This window comes from Ahaetulla prasina, chromosome 1, assembly GCF_028640845.1.
Source record: "Ahaetulla prasina isolate Xishuangbanna chromosome 1, ASM2864084v1, whole genome shotgun sequence".
Lineage (NCBI taxonomy): Eukaryota > Metazoa > Chordata > Lepidosauria > Squamata > Colubridae > Ahaetulla > Ahaetulla prasina.
In genome coordinates, this window is record NC_080539.1 from 29,570,344 (window position 1) to 29,590,525 (window position 20,182).

A 20,182-nucleotide genomic window follows, 5' to 3' on the forward strand; every position below is an offset into this window, starting at 1 on the left:
AAAAAACTATATTTATATTTAGCACAATCCAGAGAAACAGAGAAATAGATCCTTGCTGCTCACAGATCAGAGGATTTATTGGAAGCCAGAAGGTGAGATCAAGCAATCCAGAGAAGTAAAAAAAGAGAACAGTTTCTACAGCAGGCATCTTGAGAACCAGATGCTTGAATTTACAATCAATAAAATTGGTCATGGATTTCTGAGGCATCCATTTAAAAGCTAAGAAAAAAAAAATCCCAGGTGAGAAAGGGAAGGGGAGATAGCATTGCAAGTTTCTCTGAATTTGTACCATGCCATGAACATAACCCACCATCACTTCTTCATCATGCAACCTCTTCTTTAATCCCTTGCCCATCTTTACCTCCACTGCACCTGGCTGGGGGTGCCTCAGAACAACGACGTCAGCATAGCAGGTCATGGTCTGGACCGAGTCTGCCAGAGATTCTCCCTTTTGGCAGGATGAGGTGGCCTCGGAAAAGGGGAGCACAGAGCCACCCAGACGGTACATGGCTGCAGAAAATGAGCTGCTGGTACGTGTGCTTGCCTCGTAAAACATGGAGGCCATCACCTTCCCCTGTGCAAAAGTAGCTCTGGTTTAGTATTGCTGTTTTTCCTGCCCTCCCCAAACCTCATTCTCCTTGTCCCAATTCAATTGTTTCCTCACCTTGAGGATGTCAAGACTACGCTCTTTTTGCACCAGCATGCGCAGATTGTGTGCGACATTAAACAAGTGAGACATCTGCACAAAAAACAGGAGCACGTTGTGGAGAAGCAGCTTAGGAATTTGAGTACAGGAATTCCATGAGCACAGATACCAGAATGTAGGAAGAAAAAAATCTAGTATGCAAATACCTGGCCCTTTGTGAACTGTTTGACTGACAGTATATGTTGCCCCACAAGAGGATGGAGTAATGGTGAGGTTTGAGGATGTGGCAGACTCTGAAGAGATGCCTGTTTGGGTAATGGGCCAACAAGGTATAATGGGCCATCCTGGACCATGGACAAGTCTGAAGGGATAAAAAAAAAAGATCAGTACTTCAAGCGGAATATGGAAGAGAAGATGTAAGGGATCTGTCTGTCTCTCTTTTGCCTTTTTCTTATCCTGCTCTGCTTTTGGGGTTGTTCCTCTAATTCTTTCCTTCCATAACCTTGCAAGACTAAATTCTAAGCTATTATCATTTATTAGAGTAACCAGGATAGAAGCGACTGTTTGCCCAAACCCTACATGGGCACAGGTCTCCAGCCAAAAAATGGAGAGGAAAAGTTTGGAAGAAATTTTTTGGCAATAGGACGAACACCAGCAGAACTCTTTGGAACCTGAACTTTTAAAAAGGCAGAATGTTTTGCCTATATTCAGATTAGGCTCAATTAACTGATGCAACAAGCAAAGTATAAGAAATAATCAAACCTGAAATATTATTTAAAAATTAAAATGTCAATTTTGAAATTTGATCATGGTGGCTAAACTATCTTTGTCAAATGAGATAGTAGACAATGGGATACATTTAATGGATTGGCTTCATAAGAAGAGGAATAAAGTTGTTTTAACTGAGCCAGGATTAAGATTGTTCTAAGTTTATAGAAGATCTCTAGTAAATCAATGGTTTTGAACTAACTTGTCTCTCATTAGTTGATATGCAATGTTGCAAGAATAATACATAACTTACTATGTTTAAAAAAAAAGTAATGCCATTGGCCCTTAATACCTTGGCCTCCCTGCTTCCGAGTCCCATCTGATATAAAATCCAAAGTGGAATCCCTTTCTGGTCTTGTTAACTATAGCAACCAATTTTGTCCCTCCCCATTTCTCCTTCAACAAACTTGGCCCATGGAGAAAGGCTGTAAGAGACTGAATTTAAACAAGAAGCTCTTTTCCATAAGGCTACTTAGAATAAAAAACCAGATTTGAAAATTAAATCACACAGAGAGAGTATAGCAGCAATCTGAATCTGGGGAAAGAAGAACTCACCTGGCTCAGGTGCTTTTTTGATAGCTCTTTCTCTGAGATCATCAGCTGGTCAAAGGAAGGGGACAAGAATTACGGACTAATAGAGACAGCTTGCCATGGCTCAGCCCTCCTTCCCTAAACACCTGCCCCAGAAAGGAATCCATTCCAGGTACCCTTTCATCCATCACCTGGCAGCCCAGGATCTGAAGCACGATGGATGCGGGGGGCCAAGTAGAATCGAGCTTCTCCCACTGGAGCAGCTCGCCGAGGACTAGATGCACGGCCACGAAAGTTCTCTGTCTGCACAGTGGTATGAGGACGCTCAGGTGTCTGCAAGATAAGAGGAACTGAGCAACAAAAATTTAGGGAATAACTTCCCTTTTCACTAACAGCATCTCCCAAATTTTTTACCTTTATCCATTTATCCATCTATTCCCAAGCATCCTCCTCCTTTGTCCCTTCTTGGTTGAGTTCCAGTACCTACCTTCAGGATCTCTTTGGCTGGTGCTGGGAGAGATACTGAGCATGGCCACTTTCGCACATCCTGCCCATAACCTGGGGATACGAGAACCTATACAACACAAAACGCTCAAATCAGTCCTAACCCCTTTGGCATCAAAACTTCATAAAAAGGAGGTAGCCAAAAGGTCCATAGAGCAGGGGTCTCCAACCTTGGCAGCTTTATGACTTGTGGACTTCAATCCCAGAGTTCCTCAGCCAGCAAAGAATTCTGGGAGTTGAAGTCCACAAGTCTTAACGTTGCCAAGGTTGGAGACCCCTGCCATAGAGGATTCCTTTAACCAGATAAAGGGAAATTTTTTTTCCCAAACTCCTTCCTTCGCTGCTTTGTATTTACCTGGCCGTCAATATAAGCCACTTCTCCACGGAGAATAACACGACGTACAGTCCCCTTCACTCGCATCCCTTCAAAAGGTGTCCACTGGGATTTGCTGAAAGCTGTATGGGTTGGTACCAGCCACTCCTGCTCCAGATCCACCTGCCAGAAGATATAACAACTTAGAAAGATCAGCTGCTGGTATTGATGGTGAGAGGGCTATGCCATTGAGTAAGCAGTCATGGCTTTGTGGCCAAAGGAAGCTTTCTAGCAACAGTTTTTCTGACAAAACAGAGTTAAGGCAAGGATTTCAGTTTGGAAAGGGCTCTTAGATTCTCTCCTCAAGACCAGGGGTGGGCTGCTACGGGTTCGCCTGGGTTTGGTAGAACTCATAGCTAACATAATGGCTGGTTTGGAGAATCTTCAAATCCCACCTCTGGCTGACCCCTCCCATCCTGCCCCTCTCCTTCCAGGAGTCTCCACGCAGCCCGTTTCGGATATGAGGTAAGTGCAGGGCCTGCGTGGAGACTCGGGGATGTGGGGAAACAGGCCTCCCGGAAGTTCCGGAAGACCAGAAATGGGGGCCTCCAGAGCCCGGAGGAGGCAGTTTTCGCCCTTCCAGAGGCTTGAGGAAAGCCTCCAGAGCCTGGGGAAGAGGAAAACGGCCCCCGCTGTGGTACAAGAGGCCACACCCACCATGGCCACGCCCACCCAGCAACTGGGCAGAGAACCCGTTGTTGAAATTTTCGAAGCCCACCCCTGCTCAAGACCCTTCTCCTGCAACAACAGCCTCACCTCAATGTATGTGTCTTCCTGCACAGGGAGTCCAAATATGCGCCGAGGATTATCATATAGGCGCTTGACAATGTCTTCCACGGTGAGGCGCCCTTCAGAAACTGCTGTAAGCAACAGAGGCAGCATAGTCTCCAGACCTGGGAAGCCCGGGGGAGGTTCCTTTCCAAGCTTCTCCTCTAATGTGTGTGGAGCTGGAAGGAGAAAAGGAAAGATATGGCAAAGGAAAAGCTTTCATATTGCATCTGTGCCAACCGGTACTGGGTATAATAGGCAGGCTTGCCTTCCCTGCTTCTAGTCCCACACGTTCTTCTGAACTCTCAGAAATAAGAGGATGGGGCTATCAACGATTGAAACCATTTTTGGACATGTCCTGATGCTGAAGCTTTCCAGCAATCTAAACTAAAGCCACATTTACCATGGTCTGTAGCAAAGCAGTCAATGGTGTCCAGGTTGTCCCAAAGAGCCTCCATGTCTTCGCGAGTGCCCAACATGGGGCGCACCTGACCCCGGCCTTCCCCAATACGCCTCAGATCTTCCTGGCAGAGAAAGAGGTGATGGGGAACCACCTCACAGGTCACCTCAATGCCCTTCTGCTTTGCTGCTTTGATGATCAGGATCTGTGAAGAGATGAAATGTTACCCCCGGAATTTTCATCCAGATTCATATCAAGGATTTTAATAAAAATACAGGAAGTCTTGCAAGTCATTTGCTAGTCATATCAGAGATTAGGCTCTATTTGGTCGGAAGAAGAAAAATCTTAAGGGAGACTTCCTTGTTTTTGGTTCATGGACCTTCCCTAAACTTACACCCTTATCCTTTAAGCTTTTTCGCAAAAATTACATACCTCTTCCTTGAGGGCCACATGGCAGATGTGGACAGGACGCTGGTATAGCTGTGCCACCATCAAAATGGCTGCCACCGTCTGTTTCTCAGCGTGTGCTACAATTGGAAGGTGCTTGGGCCACTTTTCAAAGTGCTGGAGTGGTTTGGAAAGATCAAAGAAAGATTAAATACAGCGGATAAATATGCACTAACATAGGCCAGAGATCGTTTGCATGCCTTCTAATAGCCCACCCATTAAATTATTGAAATATTGGCAGATGGGATAGTAGAAATTCTATTTCAAGGCTGCAGTAAGGGAAGACAATAAAATCTTCCACATCAACACAATTTCCCCTTGCTTGCTAAGGAAACAAAGCACAAGAGATTGAAGAAAATAAAACACACCTCCATCCAGAGAGAAACATTGTCCATCTTGAGGTCAGAGAAAGTGTCATTCAGGTACATCTTTAGACCAGCAGCAGCTCCAGCCACTGGCCCCAGAGAACCAGCATTGTCAGATGAAGCTCCAACATACAGTGCAAAATCACAGCGGGCTCCAGCCTCAGCCAACTAGAGGTAGGCAAGGATGGAAAAAGAAAAAGTCAGTCTCAAAACGTGTGACAAGTTTACTCTCCTTTTTAACATTTTGATTAGCTGCTCTTATCGTATACCAAGCTGAGAATTGCCAAACTCAGAACAGCTTCATCTTGACCAGAAGAGCATTCAATAAACACATACATAACAAAATGCGTAACAACAACAACAAACCATTAGTCCAGGCAACAATCAGACCATAATTTGAAATGCTTGCTGAGAAATGCATTAAACATTTCCATGCTGAAGTTTTGCTAGTTTTAATAGGACTACAGGTTAAGTCTCCTATATCATGGTAAAGACAACTTTCTTCTAGATGGTTTAGGCAACATGATTTTAATAATTAATTCCACTTGTAGCAATGAAATTATTTTCTTGACTGGTATTGCCTTTCCATTTGATTACAAACTGAATTGGTAATATCCCGCTAATTTATCAAAAAGGACATCAGAAGTAGCAGCAATGTGCACATTGAACAATCTCTCCTAATGCAAAAGACAAGTAATAAAGGGCCAGATATCTTTCTTCGGAAATCTTTTGCTACTTTGGACACCACTATCAACAAGTCTGATCCTTCCCTTGCCCCCATTAGTCATAATCTGGGCAGCCCTTACCTTCTGCACTAGGGCAAAAGAACTCGCATCAGTGATAGCAGGTGAGGTGTTTGGCATGGCACAAACCATCGTGATGCCACCAGCTAGAGCAGCAGCCGTACCAGATTTGAAGTCTTCTTTATGGGTGGCTCCTGGTTCTCTCAAGTGCACATGGATATCTATTAGACCTGAAGGAAGAGAAAGAGGAGAAATCAGCGGGGGGAAAGGACTGTCCTTGTTTTTGATCACACAGTGGTATTGTGCTCAAAGCTGCAAACTCCGTGTGACATCAGGAAGGGCATCCGGCCAGTAAATGGGCATCCATCCAGTTGTCCCAACTCTACTCTGAATTAAGGGAATTAAAGGTCATAAAAAGGGAGTGTTATTATGCTCACAGGAAACCATGCGGATGCAAGGCAGGTCTATTTCAGACCCCTTTTAACAAAAGATGGTGTTGTGACCCAGGGTCCTGGACCCGGACTCCTGGACTTGGATGATTCAGAAAGTGAGGGAGAAGACCTGGCAAGCCCTGCTTCTCTTGAGCCCTCTCTCTCCCTGGCACCCACTCAAAGGGAGGAGGAGGGGCCGGCAAGGCCTGATTCTCCAGAGCCTTCTTCTGATTTGGCAACGCCCCAAGAACAGTTTTGGAGTGATGCAAGACTGTGCAGACGTGACCGGCGCGCGCAGCAGAAGCAGCGTTGGGATAAAGCCAAGTGACATCTGCAGAGACTATAAATAGGAGGCGGGACTTCCTGGTTTTTTGTCTTGGACAAAGCAATGAATTTGCGCGGGCAAACTGTATCAATGGAGGGAAGAATATATTCGTGAGTAATTCTGGCCTTATCTGTAATTTCCTCGGTATCTCCAGAAACTTGGCAGGCCCGTGGGTAGACGTGGCCAGGACATCTATATATGTAAATAAATCAGAAAAGGAGGCCTCTGACTGACTCTTTACTGGGAGTATTGGGGGGAGGGAAACAGAACAGATGGCAAACCTGAGGATAAAGTTAAACTCCTTTGCACAATGTGTGTGCTTTAGAGCACAACAGCTATGTTCACAGACAAGTAATAATAATAAACGATGTTACATCTTAACATGCAATACGCTGGGTTCCAGTAGTACACTGAATTAAAAAACAGTCAATTTCATTTTAAGCCAAATCTAGCCTATTGTACAAACCCAGGTGTTTACTACAGAACACTGTAAATGTGAACCTAGAGGTGTCACTTTTATTAAGGTTCACCCCTGAAAATGCATGTACTGGGCTGCTGCTTGTATATCCCTACACACATAGTGTGACTGCTGAAGTTCATGTGAAGTGTGTAGTTTCTGTATATCTCATGTCCACAGTATAGGTGTACCCCAGTGGTCGTGGCTTGGTGGGCGTGGCAAGGGAAGGATACTGCAAAATTTCCTCCCCACTCCTGAGGGAAGGATATTGCAAAATCTCCATTCCCACCCCACTCTGGGGCCAGCCAGAGGTGGAATTTGCCGGTTCTCCGAACTACTCAAAATTTCTGCTCCTGGTTCAACCGTACCTGTCAGAACTCTGGTGTACCCAGCCTGAAGCCAAAATTGATTATGGTGCCCTAAGGACCAAAAAGGAATACTCTGCAGCTCTCAAGGATTAAGAGAGCCAGTTTGGTCTAGTGATTAAGGTGCCAGAATAGAAAGTGGGAGACTGTGAGTTCAAAGTCCCGCCTTTGCAATGAAAGTCAGCTGGGTGATTTTGCGCCAGTCACTCTCTCCCAGCCCAATACACCTCACCAGCTCGTTATAGGGAAAATAAGAAAAGAAAGGTATGTTGGCTAAGTTCCCCACCTTGAGTTATTTGTACAAATAATAAAGGTGGGATACAAATAAATAAATAAAAATAAAGTTGAGCAAATTAAATTCTTACACTTTCAACAACTAGGAAAATCATTTTCTGTTTAACTCCTCTGAGCTCATTCATACCTTTGAATAGGGGAAAATGTGGTTGTTTTCAGTCAATCTCTAAAACAGGAATTTCCCGTGTAATAAATGAACTCAACCCACAGTCAATGGAAAAACTGTGATAAACTGCATCCGCAGTCAGTGGGTAAACCAGTATGTCCAGTGGTGAAGGCACCAAGCTAGAAATGAGGAAACTGAGTTCTAGTCCCATCTTAGGCATGAAAGCTGGTTTAATGTGGTTTGCTTAATGATTGTGGTGAGGGGTCCTTGGTGCTCTTTCAGCTTGCTTGTATTCTTGCAAAGGTGTTGTGCCTCGCCCGCCCTCCTCTCCTCAGCCGGGCCCCTCCCATCTCCTGCTATCTGAGCCAGAGGCTGATAGTGAAGAATAATGGCCTGGCATGCCTCCAGCCTCCAGCCCTGGCACCATGCCCGGACAGAATGAGCTTGACCTCCTTCCTACAGCGTGTGAGCACGAAGCCAGCCACGTGTTAGAAGTGCCGGCAGCAGAGCAGGAGGACGGAAAGACACAGTGGACGGATCCCCACTTCCAGAGAATGGAGAGGCGACGTCAGCAAAAGGAAGGGAGGGGCAGGCCTGGATAAGTGCTGAGTCATGGAGCCACACCCCATGGCCTATATAAAAGATCTGCTTTTTGGCATTCCTTGAGTCAAGCAAAGTCTCATCTGGTTGCTGACGTCACACCTTGGATTCCTGCCTGCCCTGAGAACTCTGACAGGAATTTGGCAAAGCTGCAGAGGCTTCATGGCCATGCTTGATACAGACTTCCCAGACCCGGCCGTCAGAGGAGGAGTGGGACATGACAAAAGGTTTCATTACCCAAATTAGGAAATATCATCAGTGCTAGTAAGGACTCCTTTCTAGCACTGATGATGTTTCCTAGTTTGGGTAATGAAACATCAGCAAGAAAACACACAAGCTCCGAGAGCACCATGGATCCCTCATTTCAACCCTGAGCTACAAATATTCTCCTTTATTGGTGGACTGTGATGACTTACTTTAAAATCATTGTAAAAACTGCTGTAAAAATGAGTCTGGTCACATGGTGATTCGACTCATGATCGCAATGACTTATCAAAATTGCAGATACAATTGTGATCGTAAATAGATGACCGCTGGTAGCAAGTTCAGTTTTCTTGTCTATCAAGCTCTGGACCTGGACAAAGCTATAAATCACAGATCCCCGACTTTACATGGTTTAACTACATTGTTAATCTTGAAGTCAACAAAATCTCTTAGACCCGTGATGGCAAACCTATGGCACGCATGCCACAGGTGGACCCTGGAGCCATATCTGTGGGCATGCGAGTGTTGCCCTAGCTCAGCTCCAGTGTGCATGTGTGTGCCGGCCAGCTGATTTTTGGGCCCTTTGGAAGTTGGGGAATGGGCCATTTCCAGCCTCCAGAGGGCCTCCGAGGTGTGTGTGGGGAAAGCCATTTTCACCCTCCTCAGGCTCCAAGAAAGCCTCTGGAGCCTGGGGAGGGCGAAAAATGGGCCCACCGTGCCATCGCATGCCAAAAGCGGGGGGAGTGTAGGGGGGGTCGTGCGTGCATGCGCAGGGGGCAGAGCCCATTGAATTATGAGTGTCGGCATGCACATGCGCGACCCCATGTGCTCTCCCCGCTTTTGGCACATGACGGCAAAAAGATTAGCCATCACTGTCTTAGACTCTCATCAGTAATATTTATTGCAATTAGTCATATTAAGCCATATTAAATAGCTCATAGCTATTTTGTCACCTATCCCCTCTCCTTGGACTCAGGAATCTTTTTTGTAATAGCCTTGCTCTCCACTCCGGTTCTCAAGGGTTGGCAAAGGAACAAATCCTACCTCGCAGGGCTCCAAATTGAATAAGTGAGCCTTTCTAAAAAGATCAAGATCAAGTTAGACCAGCTAACTGCATTCTTTTCTCTAGATAAATCTTCCCTCTATGCAGGTGCTCCAAATTTGATCTACCTGGCAAGCGGATGAGTTTCTGTGATGTCATACAGTCCACATGCATCTTCAACGGAGGGGGCCCTCCAATTTGCCCAAGAGCCTAATGGAGAACAGAAACAGAGAAAAAGAGAAGGACTCAATCTCTCAGCATAGCAAAAGACATCCCCCATCCAACATACACACAATGCAGACTGGAGATCTGAGCATTCTTCTGAAGCTGGATCCCATGCTTCTCTTCATCACTGCCCAATCCCTCTCCAATTCATTTGGTCATTGCCACCCTTCACAAACCTCAACAAAAAGCTTGGTGCACTTGATGTCTATGATGAGGGGCACCGAGTAGTCAACTGCCAGCCGTCGTGTTCGGTAGCCCTTCGTGACAAATGAAGACAGCCTCCTTCCGCCCGAGTTGCGCATCGACAGATTGATCACTAAATCGAAGTGATTTTCAGCCAAATAATCCAAAATGCTGCGCTGCTGGTTCTCCTTGCATGGCATTTCATTGCCATCTGCCTCTTCAAAATGCCAATCCACAGCCATCACCTGCCACAAAAAGAAGCAGCGAGCCCTTTAGCCATCAGGATACAAGACACTCAAGACAATGCAGAATGCCAGTCATGGTCTTGGCAGATTAGCCCAAACAATTGCAAAATAGAGACGGGGTCATCAGACACACTTTTGTGAGTCACACATTCCATAAGTTATATAATGATGGCTCTGAAGTGCAAAAGTGAATTAGGCTGGAAGAACATGCAAAATTGCTTAGACAAAGGGGGCTAAAGCATTTTTAAGGGCAGAATGTTCACATAACATTTGGAAGCAACTCAACCATCTCCCAATTCATTACACTATGAGAAGGAGGACATTCAGCATAGAATCTTATAAGAGTCTGTTATTTTATTTTAACTGATCTCAATAAAAGTAGTTTTAGCCTTTTTGTGGAGATGATTTCGTGGTCTGGTCTATCTAGTGGGGCTGACAATACGTAACACTGGGTTACATCAGAATCACCTTGTCAAGGTCAATTCTGCCCATCCAGACTGAACATCACAAAAGGTCTACTGAAAATTTCTCCTTCTTGGGAAATACACAGAACCTACATGAGGCAACAGGCCTTCTCTGAAACTGCCTATATACTATGGGATGGATATGCTTCCCTGTGAGGTACATGTAGCAATCTTGCTTTTCCTTCCACTGTGTGTTTGGTCTTAAATGACCTGTTTAATGTAGGCATTCCACCTTGTATGCAAGTTTTGTTCCATTTCGGTATTCCTGTTTGCTTGTTTGCTTGTTTTATTTGCTTGCCTTATTGTATGCTGCCCAGAGACTTACAACTAGGGCAGTCTACAAATATTGTAAAAAAATAAACATACTTCCAGAATTCCCAACCAGCATTCTGGGAATGTATTTATTTATCATATTTCTAGGTCACCCAACTTCAGAACAACTCTGGTTTCAAAGATTAATTAATTAATAATTTTTAGGCTAATTACTAACCTAATTAACCTGCCTTTGTAGAAGAGATACCATGTTGTGTCATGACCATCCTTGTACCTACCTTAATGCCATGCTCTGTATAAAAATCAGCAGTGCCCAGACTGGCATAGAGATTATAGCCTAAGCCTTCCAGGGTACGCACTGTAGACAGCAACTCACTCTTGTTCTAAAAGAGATGTGTAGTAAAGAGGCTAGGCACACCTGTTCAGACACATCATAAACATATCTGCTTTTACTATAAGCCACCTTCCCCAATCCTTCCCATTCCTGCAATCTCCACTCCCGAAATCCTGTTCCCGAAATCCAATCTTACCAACATTTATTACAACAAGAATACTTGGGTTATTTTTCATTCTATACAAACCCTTAAAGCAAACCTCAAAATAATCTAGAAGGGTTGAACAATGAAAACTTGGTAAGAAACATTTGTTGTTCTGCTATTACAACAAAAGCATAGATAGTGGGGCATTTAAAATAGGAACGTTTAACCTGAAAAATAGGCTTTGAGTTGGTGACACCAACAGGACTATTCTGCTTTTCCTCCTGGCAAAGTCATCACCCTTTCCACCCAACTGACCTTGTAACTCCCAATAGTTAGCAGGATGTTCTTCTTGGGAATCTTGAAGCCAGTGCTCAGCATGGCTTTCAGGTAGGCCTCACAACGATTCTCCCCAAAGCAGGCCACCTCACCTGTGCTGGTCATCTCTACCCCCAGCACCACATCGGCACCTGCCAGTCGTGAGAATGAAAACTGGGGCACCTGAGTAAGAAAACAAGAGAACAAAATTAAAGGTCAAGTCATTCATATCCCAAGCTGTGACTGTTCTAAGAAGCATAGAAAAGGTATTTCAGGGCTGAAATCTTCACTATCTACTGTATGTGAATGTGATTCCCTCTATTAAGCTAGTCAGCTGCTTAAAGATACAGGTAAATGTTCCCCTTGCACATATGTGCTAGTCGTTCCTGACTCTAGGGGGCGGCGCTCACCTCCGTTTCAAAGCCGAAGAGCCAGCGCTGTCTGAAGATGTCTCCGTGGTCATGTGGCCAGTGTGACTAAATGCCAAAGGCGCACGGAATGCTGTTACCTTCCCACCAAAGGTGGTCCCTATTTTTCTACTTGCATTTTTACATGCTTTTGAACTGCTAGGTTGGCAGAAGCTGGGACAGGTAATGGGGGCTCACCCTGTAACGCGGCACTAGGGATTCGAACCACTGAACTGCCAATTTTTTTACTGAAAAGCTCAGCGTCTTAGCCAATGAGTCACCGCTTCCCTCTGGAAAAGGTATATTAGGGCTCAAATCTTCACTGTCTACTGTATGTGAATGTGATTCCCTCTATTAAGCTATTCAACTACTTACCTTGACACCAACAATGCCTGTGCCTGTCATGAGTCCAACCGACTCCACCTCTTCTCCCATGATCACTTGCGTGGCCAAAGCTACTAGGTCAACACCCAGCGTCTTGGAGACAAACGGAAAGGATCGAGAAACTCGCACATTGCATTCAATCACCTTCAGCTGGTCATGCTGCAGGAAAGAGAAGCAGGTTGGCAGGACGGCTCATGGAGCACCAGCCACGATTAAGAGGGTGTTAGCTCCAAATTATACTAGAGACTCTGATCTACATCGCATTTTTCACATTGACATTAGGAGGTATACAGTACCTCTCAATTAAGTAAGATCAATCTCTGTTATTGTTCAATTAATAAAGAAAAGTGTTCTGACCCAGCTCCGCAAACACGACAAACCCTCTGAAGTTAACTCAAAGGTTCCTTTATCAGGAGCCCTGGCAAAAAGTTTCTCCCTCATCGCAGGCTAAAAAGTCTGTCCAGCCAGGAGATGAATAGTTGTCTGCCACATCTATTCATCTCCACCCCTTGCCTTTTATCCCCAGAACTAGGGTGGGGCTTTGCTAACAGTGGTGGCTCTTCCGTCCCAAGGATCGGCCCGCAGATTTCCATTGCTCTCCTCTCCTCTGCACATCAGGAACTGGACCCAGCTGTTCCTCCTCTTCCTCATCAGCCACTTCCAGACTTGGGGTCGTTGACCCTCCATCTGAGGGCTGATGGACAGCCCAGGCTCCGCCTCTGCTCTCTCTCTGCCAGCTGCATTTCCTCTTTCCCCTGGGAGCTCTCAGGTTGCCTTGATGCTGACCCTGACTCTCACACCTCCTCCTCCTCTGATTTGGCTGCTGGAGGGGCTGGCGGCCGACAGGCCACAATCGAAAGTCAAACACACAGACAGCATGTGTGCACACTAGAGCAGAGAAATCTATTCATGACTGCTAGACTGACTTCTTGCTTCCACTTCCTAGATTACCTTGGCAATGAGTTGGAGGTTGAAGGGTCCTGTGACCTGCAGTTCCTGTCCAATGGCATGCACAATCGCCTTGATCCGCTCCAGGGTCTTGGGTGTAATGTCCTGTGGGGGCGTCACTAGTGTGGCATCCCCTGAATGTACACCAGCATTCTCCACATGCTCGGAAATGGCAACGGCCACCACTTGTCCATCACAGGCCACAGCATCGACATCTATCTCCTGTTGGGAGGCAAGTACAAGAGCTTCAAACACCCTGTCAATAACGCCTCCCTCGTGCCTGTCTTCCTGAATGTCAAAGAAAGCAGGGCGTCCCCTTTTGTGATTTTTCTGAGCACACAAATCGTAAGCCCCTGGGTTGAACACCATGGGACTACTTTCAAGGGTGACCTTCTGCAACAGTCCTGTGCTTGTTTTGATCAGTTGAGCCCGTCCCATTCTCCAAAGTGACACACAAAACCCACCCATCAGCCCTGCCTACCTTGGCCTCTTGGATGAACTTGGAGATAACCACAGGCTGCTCCTTGGAAACAGCAACAGCGTTGCTAAGGAACCTCTCCAGGTCGTTATCCGTGTAAGCCACATTCATGGCCGCACCGCTAAGCACATAGGAAGGACGCACCACGCAAGGATATCCCACCTTGCAGCAGAACTGCTTGGCTGACTGCAGAGGAGAGATATCAAAGGGTTACAAAGGCTATATCTGGAGCAACAGCCCTTCGGTCCCATCTTTGTTTCTTTTGCCAATTTCCCAGGATGTAACAGTAATTCCCAGCATCAAATCGTCCACATCCTCTCTTCCCTAAAATGTCCAAACAGGTTAGTCCCAATGACAAATGGACTTTAATTTCCTCTCTTACCCTAAAATGCCAGTCTGCAGTTCATTACATTTAGCAATTAGAAAAAAAATAAAACTTCCAAAGGGGGTGACACTGGGAATTGACTATACTTCCTCATGTACTTGCCGTGACAAAACCAGCTCTAGAGCTCCTTGACTTGACATGGTATAAATTGAAAGAGACCTAGCTGATGGTGGTCTCACTTTGGGGTTTCCCCCCTATTCCCACCCACTCACTCTCTTTAGTTGTAGCACCTTCTATTTACCTCCATGTCTGAGAGCTCCTTCCAGAGGGGCTGGCTGATATTGATGGTATCCAGAAGACGGGAGAACTTGAAGCGGTTCTCAGCGGAGTCAATGGCTTCAGGGGAAGTGCCCAGGATCCGGCACTGCTGCCGGTGTAAGGCCATGGCAATATTATTGGGAAGCTGGCCCCCCATGGACAGAATTACACCCTCAGGGTTCTCCAGCTCATAGATATCCATCACCACCTGAAGAGCAAAATTGAGAATGGGGAAGAATGGTAGGAAAAAAGCGGATGCCATATGATACTTCCTAGAGTTGAGGTCAGGTTCTTCCCCCTCCCAACGTATCTTTGCTTCAGCTCCAGATACTTTTTTCTTGTGGCAACCAAATAAAGAGACAACTGCTGTCTCCCTTATTCTATCTGTTTGCTGCAATACTCCATTTAAATTAATCAATCATAGCTAATGACACACACTCAGTCTGGTGGTAGCAATAATGGAGTTACTGCCAAGGGGGAAAAAAAACTTTCTGGTTCTGACTCTACTGTGGACTTTAAATGGGCACCAACTTGGTTTCTGCTTTTATTATATTCTGCCTGAAGGAAAGTTGCCCCAAGTGGCAGCTTATAAATAACTTGGAAGGCAACACGCGTTGATCCTATTTATTGGCCAAAGAACAGAGGCCTGCAAGGATAAAAGACTGCATCTGCTTCCCAGGAAGACCACAACAAGGGGAGGAATGGTTAGAGGAAGCTTGCCTTGCCTCTCCCTGCCAGATGTAAAGAGCTCCCTGAGCTTCAGCTGACACTTGGTATATATTGATTCATTCATTAGTCACAATAATGCTGGGCCTATGGGGTGGTGGTGACTGGGCAAGCCCGACTAATTGTATATAACTGTACATTGAATGAGTTGTTTGACATGATTGTAAAAATAAAACTTTTTTATAAAAAAAAAATAAAAAAAAATAATGCTGGGCCTATTGTTAAAAAAAAAATTCCGTTCAGGAAAAAACTCAAGGACCTCAAAGTGGCCCTTCAGGAAATGCAGTTGATTGTCAATGCACTGCAGACCATTGCTTCCTTGCCTTGAAGACTATCCTCCTCTTTCTTCTTGAACCTTATTATTTTGAGGCCCTGAGCAGAGTCTGATCCTTTTTGTGGTCGTAAACTGCTTGTCTAAAAAGAGGACAGGTGTAAGAAAAATGCTGGTGTACTTGTGGAAACATCTGTGGGAATGGAGACATAAGTGCTATCCTCAAGGAAAGAAATGGCCATGTGAGTAATATCTGAAGTAAATGACTTTATTTCCACTGTTCCACCCCCCTCCACCCGACAGCAGCAGGCTCAGAATTCACTGATTTGAGATGTGCTGCTAGAATCTTTCATGACCAGCATTAAAGGCCCTAGACCACATCAAACTCGATCGCATCATGTGATGTATCATGACGTATCATGACTTTTTTGCCTTTGTGGAGCATGCAGGTGGGCGTGGCCTGCACGCGACACATCCAGCCTGCTGGCTGCCAGTTTCACAGACCTGCCATAGATTAAGATTCCTAGAACATCTCTTAAATATCCAGAGCTTAAAACTCAATGCTGTCAAGAAGAGACCAGTTCATCCTAGAGTTCCCTTATAGTTTAGTAGACACTGCCGTGACTTCTATTTCAAAATAGAGAGCTGAAAACAAACTTTTGATTATCATCCCCATGCCAAGAGTCATTCCCTTTTTAAAAACCAAATCTTAGTGCAGCAGCAGCCGAACCATATAGGACCCACCTCAAAGGACATTTCATCGAAATAGAGCCGGTCACACATGTCGTAGTCTGTGCTTACGGTCTCAGGGTTGTAGTTCACCATAATGGTTTTGTAGCCCATCTGTTGGAGAAAAGCACATGGAGCTTATATCTCCCGAACTCACACCTGTAGCAACATCTGCCTAATTATAGTTTTGGGACTCAACAGGTGATTAGCAATCCAGAAATTTGCAGGTATATTCAGTGACCAGCCATTACTTCAGAAGGGTTATCTGAAGCTGATACTTCTTGCAGTCATTTGGATGTTGATTGCATGAAATACTCCAGTACCAGACATCCTATCACCCATTTAGAGAAGAGTGATGCAATGATTGTGAATAGCAGAGGAGAAAGGCATAAGGAGGAACTGAAAGCCCTCTGTGGTGGCACGAAGGCAACACAGCCAAAGAACCAGAATGAATCCCTTTATTGGCACGGCCTGGAGAAAAGCTCTCCCACAAACCTGAAGATACTTCTGTCCCAATGCCGTAAACAGAATGACTGCAATCAGTCACTCCAGCAGGGCAAGATAATAAATCCCGGACGGGAAGAATAATCCCAGCAAGACAAGATAGGTACACAGTAGCACAGCAGTAATTCAAACAGTCAGGAGGGAATGCCAGGAATGCAGGCCACAACTCTCAACACCAGATTAATTCAGCGTTTGTCCTGACAAACGCCCCTCCCAACTGCCTCTCCTTTAAACTCCATCCCCAGGTGTGCCTTTTGAAGGGAATTGGGGTCCTTTCCTTCCTCATAAGCCACACAACCCATGTTGCTCTCTGCGTTCTTCCCTGCATGCCCTAGGATGGGGTGTGTGTGGGCCTTGGTCTCCATCTGAACATCCTCTCCCTTGTTCTACCTCTCCCCTGCTCTGCCCAGCTTGACTTTGCCCTTCCCCTGTTTCCTCCACAGCCAACACAGCCACTCTCTTGTTCTCTGTCAGCTGTTCGTCTTCCATCTCAGATTCAGACTGGGGCATGACACTCTCTGTGTTAAAAAGCTAACACGGAAAACTCCTAACATGGCTAGGAAATGCCTTTGAAGAAGCATCCAAGCATTCACCTTGCGCAGCTCCTGGATGCACCCAACAGCACACCAGTCAAATTCCACACTGCTGCCAATACGGTAGACACCAGAACCGATGACCATGACATGTGGTTCAAGAAAAGCCAGGTCATGCTCGGTGCCATTGTAGCTGAGATACAGATAGTTGGTCTGGGCTGGCCATTCTGCAGCCACCGTATCAATCTGTTTCACCACTGGTAAAATCTTCAGGTCATGGCGCATCTTCCTCACTGCCAGTTCCGTGCTGAAACAAAAAAGGCTTTTGTTTTTAATGTTATAGTGTTTTACAGGTAGTCTTTGACTTATGACCACAATTGAGCCCAAGATTTATGAGTTTGCCCCATTTTATGACCTTTCTTGCCAGAGCTGTTAAGTGAATCACTGCAGTTATTGAATTAGTAACATGGTTGTTAAGTGAAACCGATTTCCCCATTGACTTTGCCTGTCAGATGGTCGCAAAGGGGATCATATGACTCCAGGACACTGCAAATGTCATAAATATGAGTTAGTTGCCAAGCATCTGAATTTTGATCGTATGACCATGCTGCAATGCTCATAAGGGTAAAAAAATGGTCATACGTCACTTTTTCAGTGATGTAACTTTGGTCATTAAATGAACTGTTGTAAGTTGAGGACTACCTGTAATTTGTTTAGTTTTATAGTTTTAACATGATTTTATGTGTTTTTTTGTCTCTGATTGGGAGCCATCCAGAATTGGCTGAAAGATGAGTGGCCATATAAATGTTTAAAATAAATCAAAATAACAAAATAAAATAGCTGTCTTATGTTGAGTCAGAGTACTGGCTCCAACTGACAGATGTTTTTTTTTTTTTAATTTGCATTTATATCCCGCCCTTCTCCGAAGACTCAGGGCGGCTTACACTATGTATTTTCAGGACTTCAGTGAGATTTTGTTTTCAAACAGAGACTGAACTTCAGTTGTTACACACCACTGCTAAATTCAGGTAACATGACAGCTTATGATGTGAATCGCATATTTATATTAATCAAGCTAAAACAATGGCTAGCTTCTCACAACGTGCTGAATCAAAACTAGCTACCTTATTTTAGCCTGGACTCAGTATGTTGTCAGAGAACAAGTTACCAAGGGACAAGGACTGTATTGTCCACTTTGCACAGTCAGCATTACAGCTTTCCCCCACATATCTCATCTCTCTTAACGGTCTCCATCTCTACAGCCTGTTCTTAGTAAACAGATGGTATTACTTTGCTTCCAGTTTTTGACGAATGGTTGGGACCACCTAGACCTAAAACCCTTTGGGCAGAGATGGGATTCAAAAAATTTAGCAACTGGTTCTCTGCCCAGTTGCTGGGTGGGTGTGGCCTACTCGATTTCCTGCACCATAGCGGGGGGTGGGGGCGTTTTCACCCTCCCCAAGCTCTGGAGGCTTTCCTCAAGCCTCTGGGAGGGCGAAAACAGCCTACTCCGGGCTTCAGAGGCCCTCCGGACACCAGAAACGGGCTCATTTTCAGATTTTCGGAATATCCGGGAGGCCCGTTTTTCACCTTCCCCAGGCTCCAGAGGCTTTCCTTGAGCCTCTGGGAGGGCAAAAATGGCCTCTTTTGGGCTCTGGAGGCCAGAAACAGGCCTGTTTCCAGACTTCCAGGAGGCCTGTTTTTTTGCCCACCCAGAGCCTCCATGTGGGTGCTGCACTTACATGGCATCCAAAATGGGCCGTGTGGAGACTCCTGGGAGTGGAGGGGCCACCCAGTCCTTGCAACCAGATCGGTTTGGCAAACCAGATGTAAAATTAGCATCCAGTTCATCCGAACCGGTTCGAGCCAGCTGAATCCCACCTCTGCCTTTGGGTTACTTTTTTTTTTTTTTTTTTTTTTATTGAAAGAGTTTTAAAAAAAACAAAAACATTTTCCCCCTTTTTTCCCCCTCCCTCCCAAAAAAAAAAAACAAAACAAAACACCCCCCTCCCTCCCCCACCCCCGGCTTCCCGGGTCAATCACAAGGTAAAGTCCAATCCAAATAACCACATCCAAAGCTTTTCGTCTCCCAACCCCCTCCCCATTACATAAAATAACTTTCTAATTATTCAAAGGCAATCTGATATTTCTTAATCTGATATCTGTTTTGTAGATAATCAATCCATTTTTCCATTCAATTAAATATCTTTCCTGCGTATTGTCTTTTAAAACGCTGAGATTTTAGCCATCTCAGCCAAATTAATAACTTTCAATATCCATTCTTCTATTGTAGGTATCTCTTCTTCTTCCAGTATTGTCCAATCAACAGTCTTGCTGCTGTTATTAAGTTCAAAATCAATTTAGTCTCAATCCCTGTACAATCCATTATAATTCCCAAAAGGAAAAATTGTGGCAGGAACTTTATCTTCTTCTTCAGTACATTTTGAATAATCCACCAAATTCTTATCCAAAAGACCTTAATTTTCTTGCAAGTCCACCAAATATGAAAATATGTAGCATCATCACAATCACACGTCCAACATTTCGCTTGGATATTAGGATACATACATGATAATTTTTGGGATCTAAATGCCATCTATAAAACATCTTATAAAAATTTTCCTTAAATTCTGTGCTTGTGTAAACTTAACATTTCTAACCCAAATTTTCTCCCATGTTTCCAACATTATTGGTTCCTGAATATTCTGTGCCCATTTTATCATACAATCCTTTACCAAATCCTTTTCCTAATCTATTTCAAGCAACACATTATACAATCTCTTTATATGCTCCTGGGTCTGATTTCTAATTTGCTTTATTAAATTTTCCTCCCTTTGCATTATACCAATTTTTTGATCTTCTTTCCATCTAGCACTTATTTGCCCATATTGAAACCAAGTATAATTCCTCCCTTCTTCATTTAATACCTGTAATGATTTTAATTGCAATCTACCTCCTTCAGCATACAAAAGTTCTTTATATGTAATCATTTCCTGTTTCTGTTCT

The 20,182-nt window shown here is 44.8% G+C and overlaps 1 protein-coding gene across 1 annotated transcript in view; it reads right to left on the minus strand.

The window, feature by feature from the left end:
- Nucleotides 1-20,182, minus strand: part of CAD (carbamoyl-phosphate synthetase 2, aspartate transcarbamylase, and dihydroorotase) — a 47,987-nt gene that overhangs the window by 4,175 nt on the left and 23,630 nt on the right. Inside the window, exons 18-39 of the mRNA XM_058164657.1 lie at nucleotides 17,237-17,483; nucleotides 16,155-16,253; nucleotides 14,397-14,621; nucleotides 13,774-13,956; nucleotides 13,296-13,514; nucleotides 12,336-12,503; nucleotides 11,554-11,736; nucleotides 11,038-11,142; nucleotides 9,771-10,022; nucleotides 9,498-9,579; nucleotides 5,609-5,775; nucleotides 4,806-4,970; nucleotides 4,423-4,554; nucleotides 3,994-4,195; nucleotides 3,579-3,769; nucleotides 2,805-2,945; nucleotides 2,433-2,519; nucleotides 2,137-2,278; nucleotides 1,970-2,014; nucleotides 853-1,007; nucleotides 665-739; nucleotides 362-574 (exon numbers count right to left, since the gene is read on the minus strand). Of these exons, the coding sequence (XP_058020640.1) occupies nucleotides 362-574; nucleotides 665-739; nucleotides 853-1,007; nucleotides 1,970-2,014; nucleotides 2,137-2,278; nucleotides 2,433-2,519; nucleotides 2,805-2,945; nucleotides 3,579-3,769; nucleotides 3,994-4,195; nucleotides 4,423-4,554; nucleotides 4,806-4,970; nucleotides 5,609-5,775; nucleotides 9,498-9,579; nucleotides 9,771-10,022; nucleotides 11,038-11,142; nucleotides 11,554-11,736; nucleotides 12,336-12,503; nucleotides 13,296-13,514; nucleotides 13,774-13,956; nucleotides 14,397-14,621; nucleotides 16,155-16,253; nucleotides 17,237-17,483 (3,478 nt within the window). The remainder of the gene's footprint in view (nucleotides 1-361; nucleotides 575-664; nucleotides 740-852; nucleotides 1,008-1,969; nucleotides 2,015-2,136; nucleotides 2,279-2,432; nucleotides 2,520-2,804; nucleotides 2,946-3,578; nucleotides 3,770-3,993; nucleotides 4,196-4,422; nucleotides 4,555-4,805; nucleotides 4,971-5,608; nucleotides 5,776-9,497; nucleotides 9,580-9,770; nucleotides 10,023-11,037; nucleotides 11,143-11,553; nucleotides 11,737-12,335; nucleotides 12,504-13,295; nucleotides 13,515-13,773; nucleotides 13,957-14,396; nucleotides 14,622-16,154; nucleotides 16,254-17,236; nucleotides 17,484-20,182) is intronic.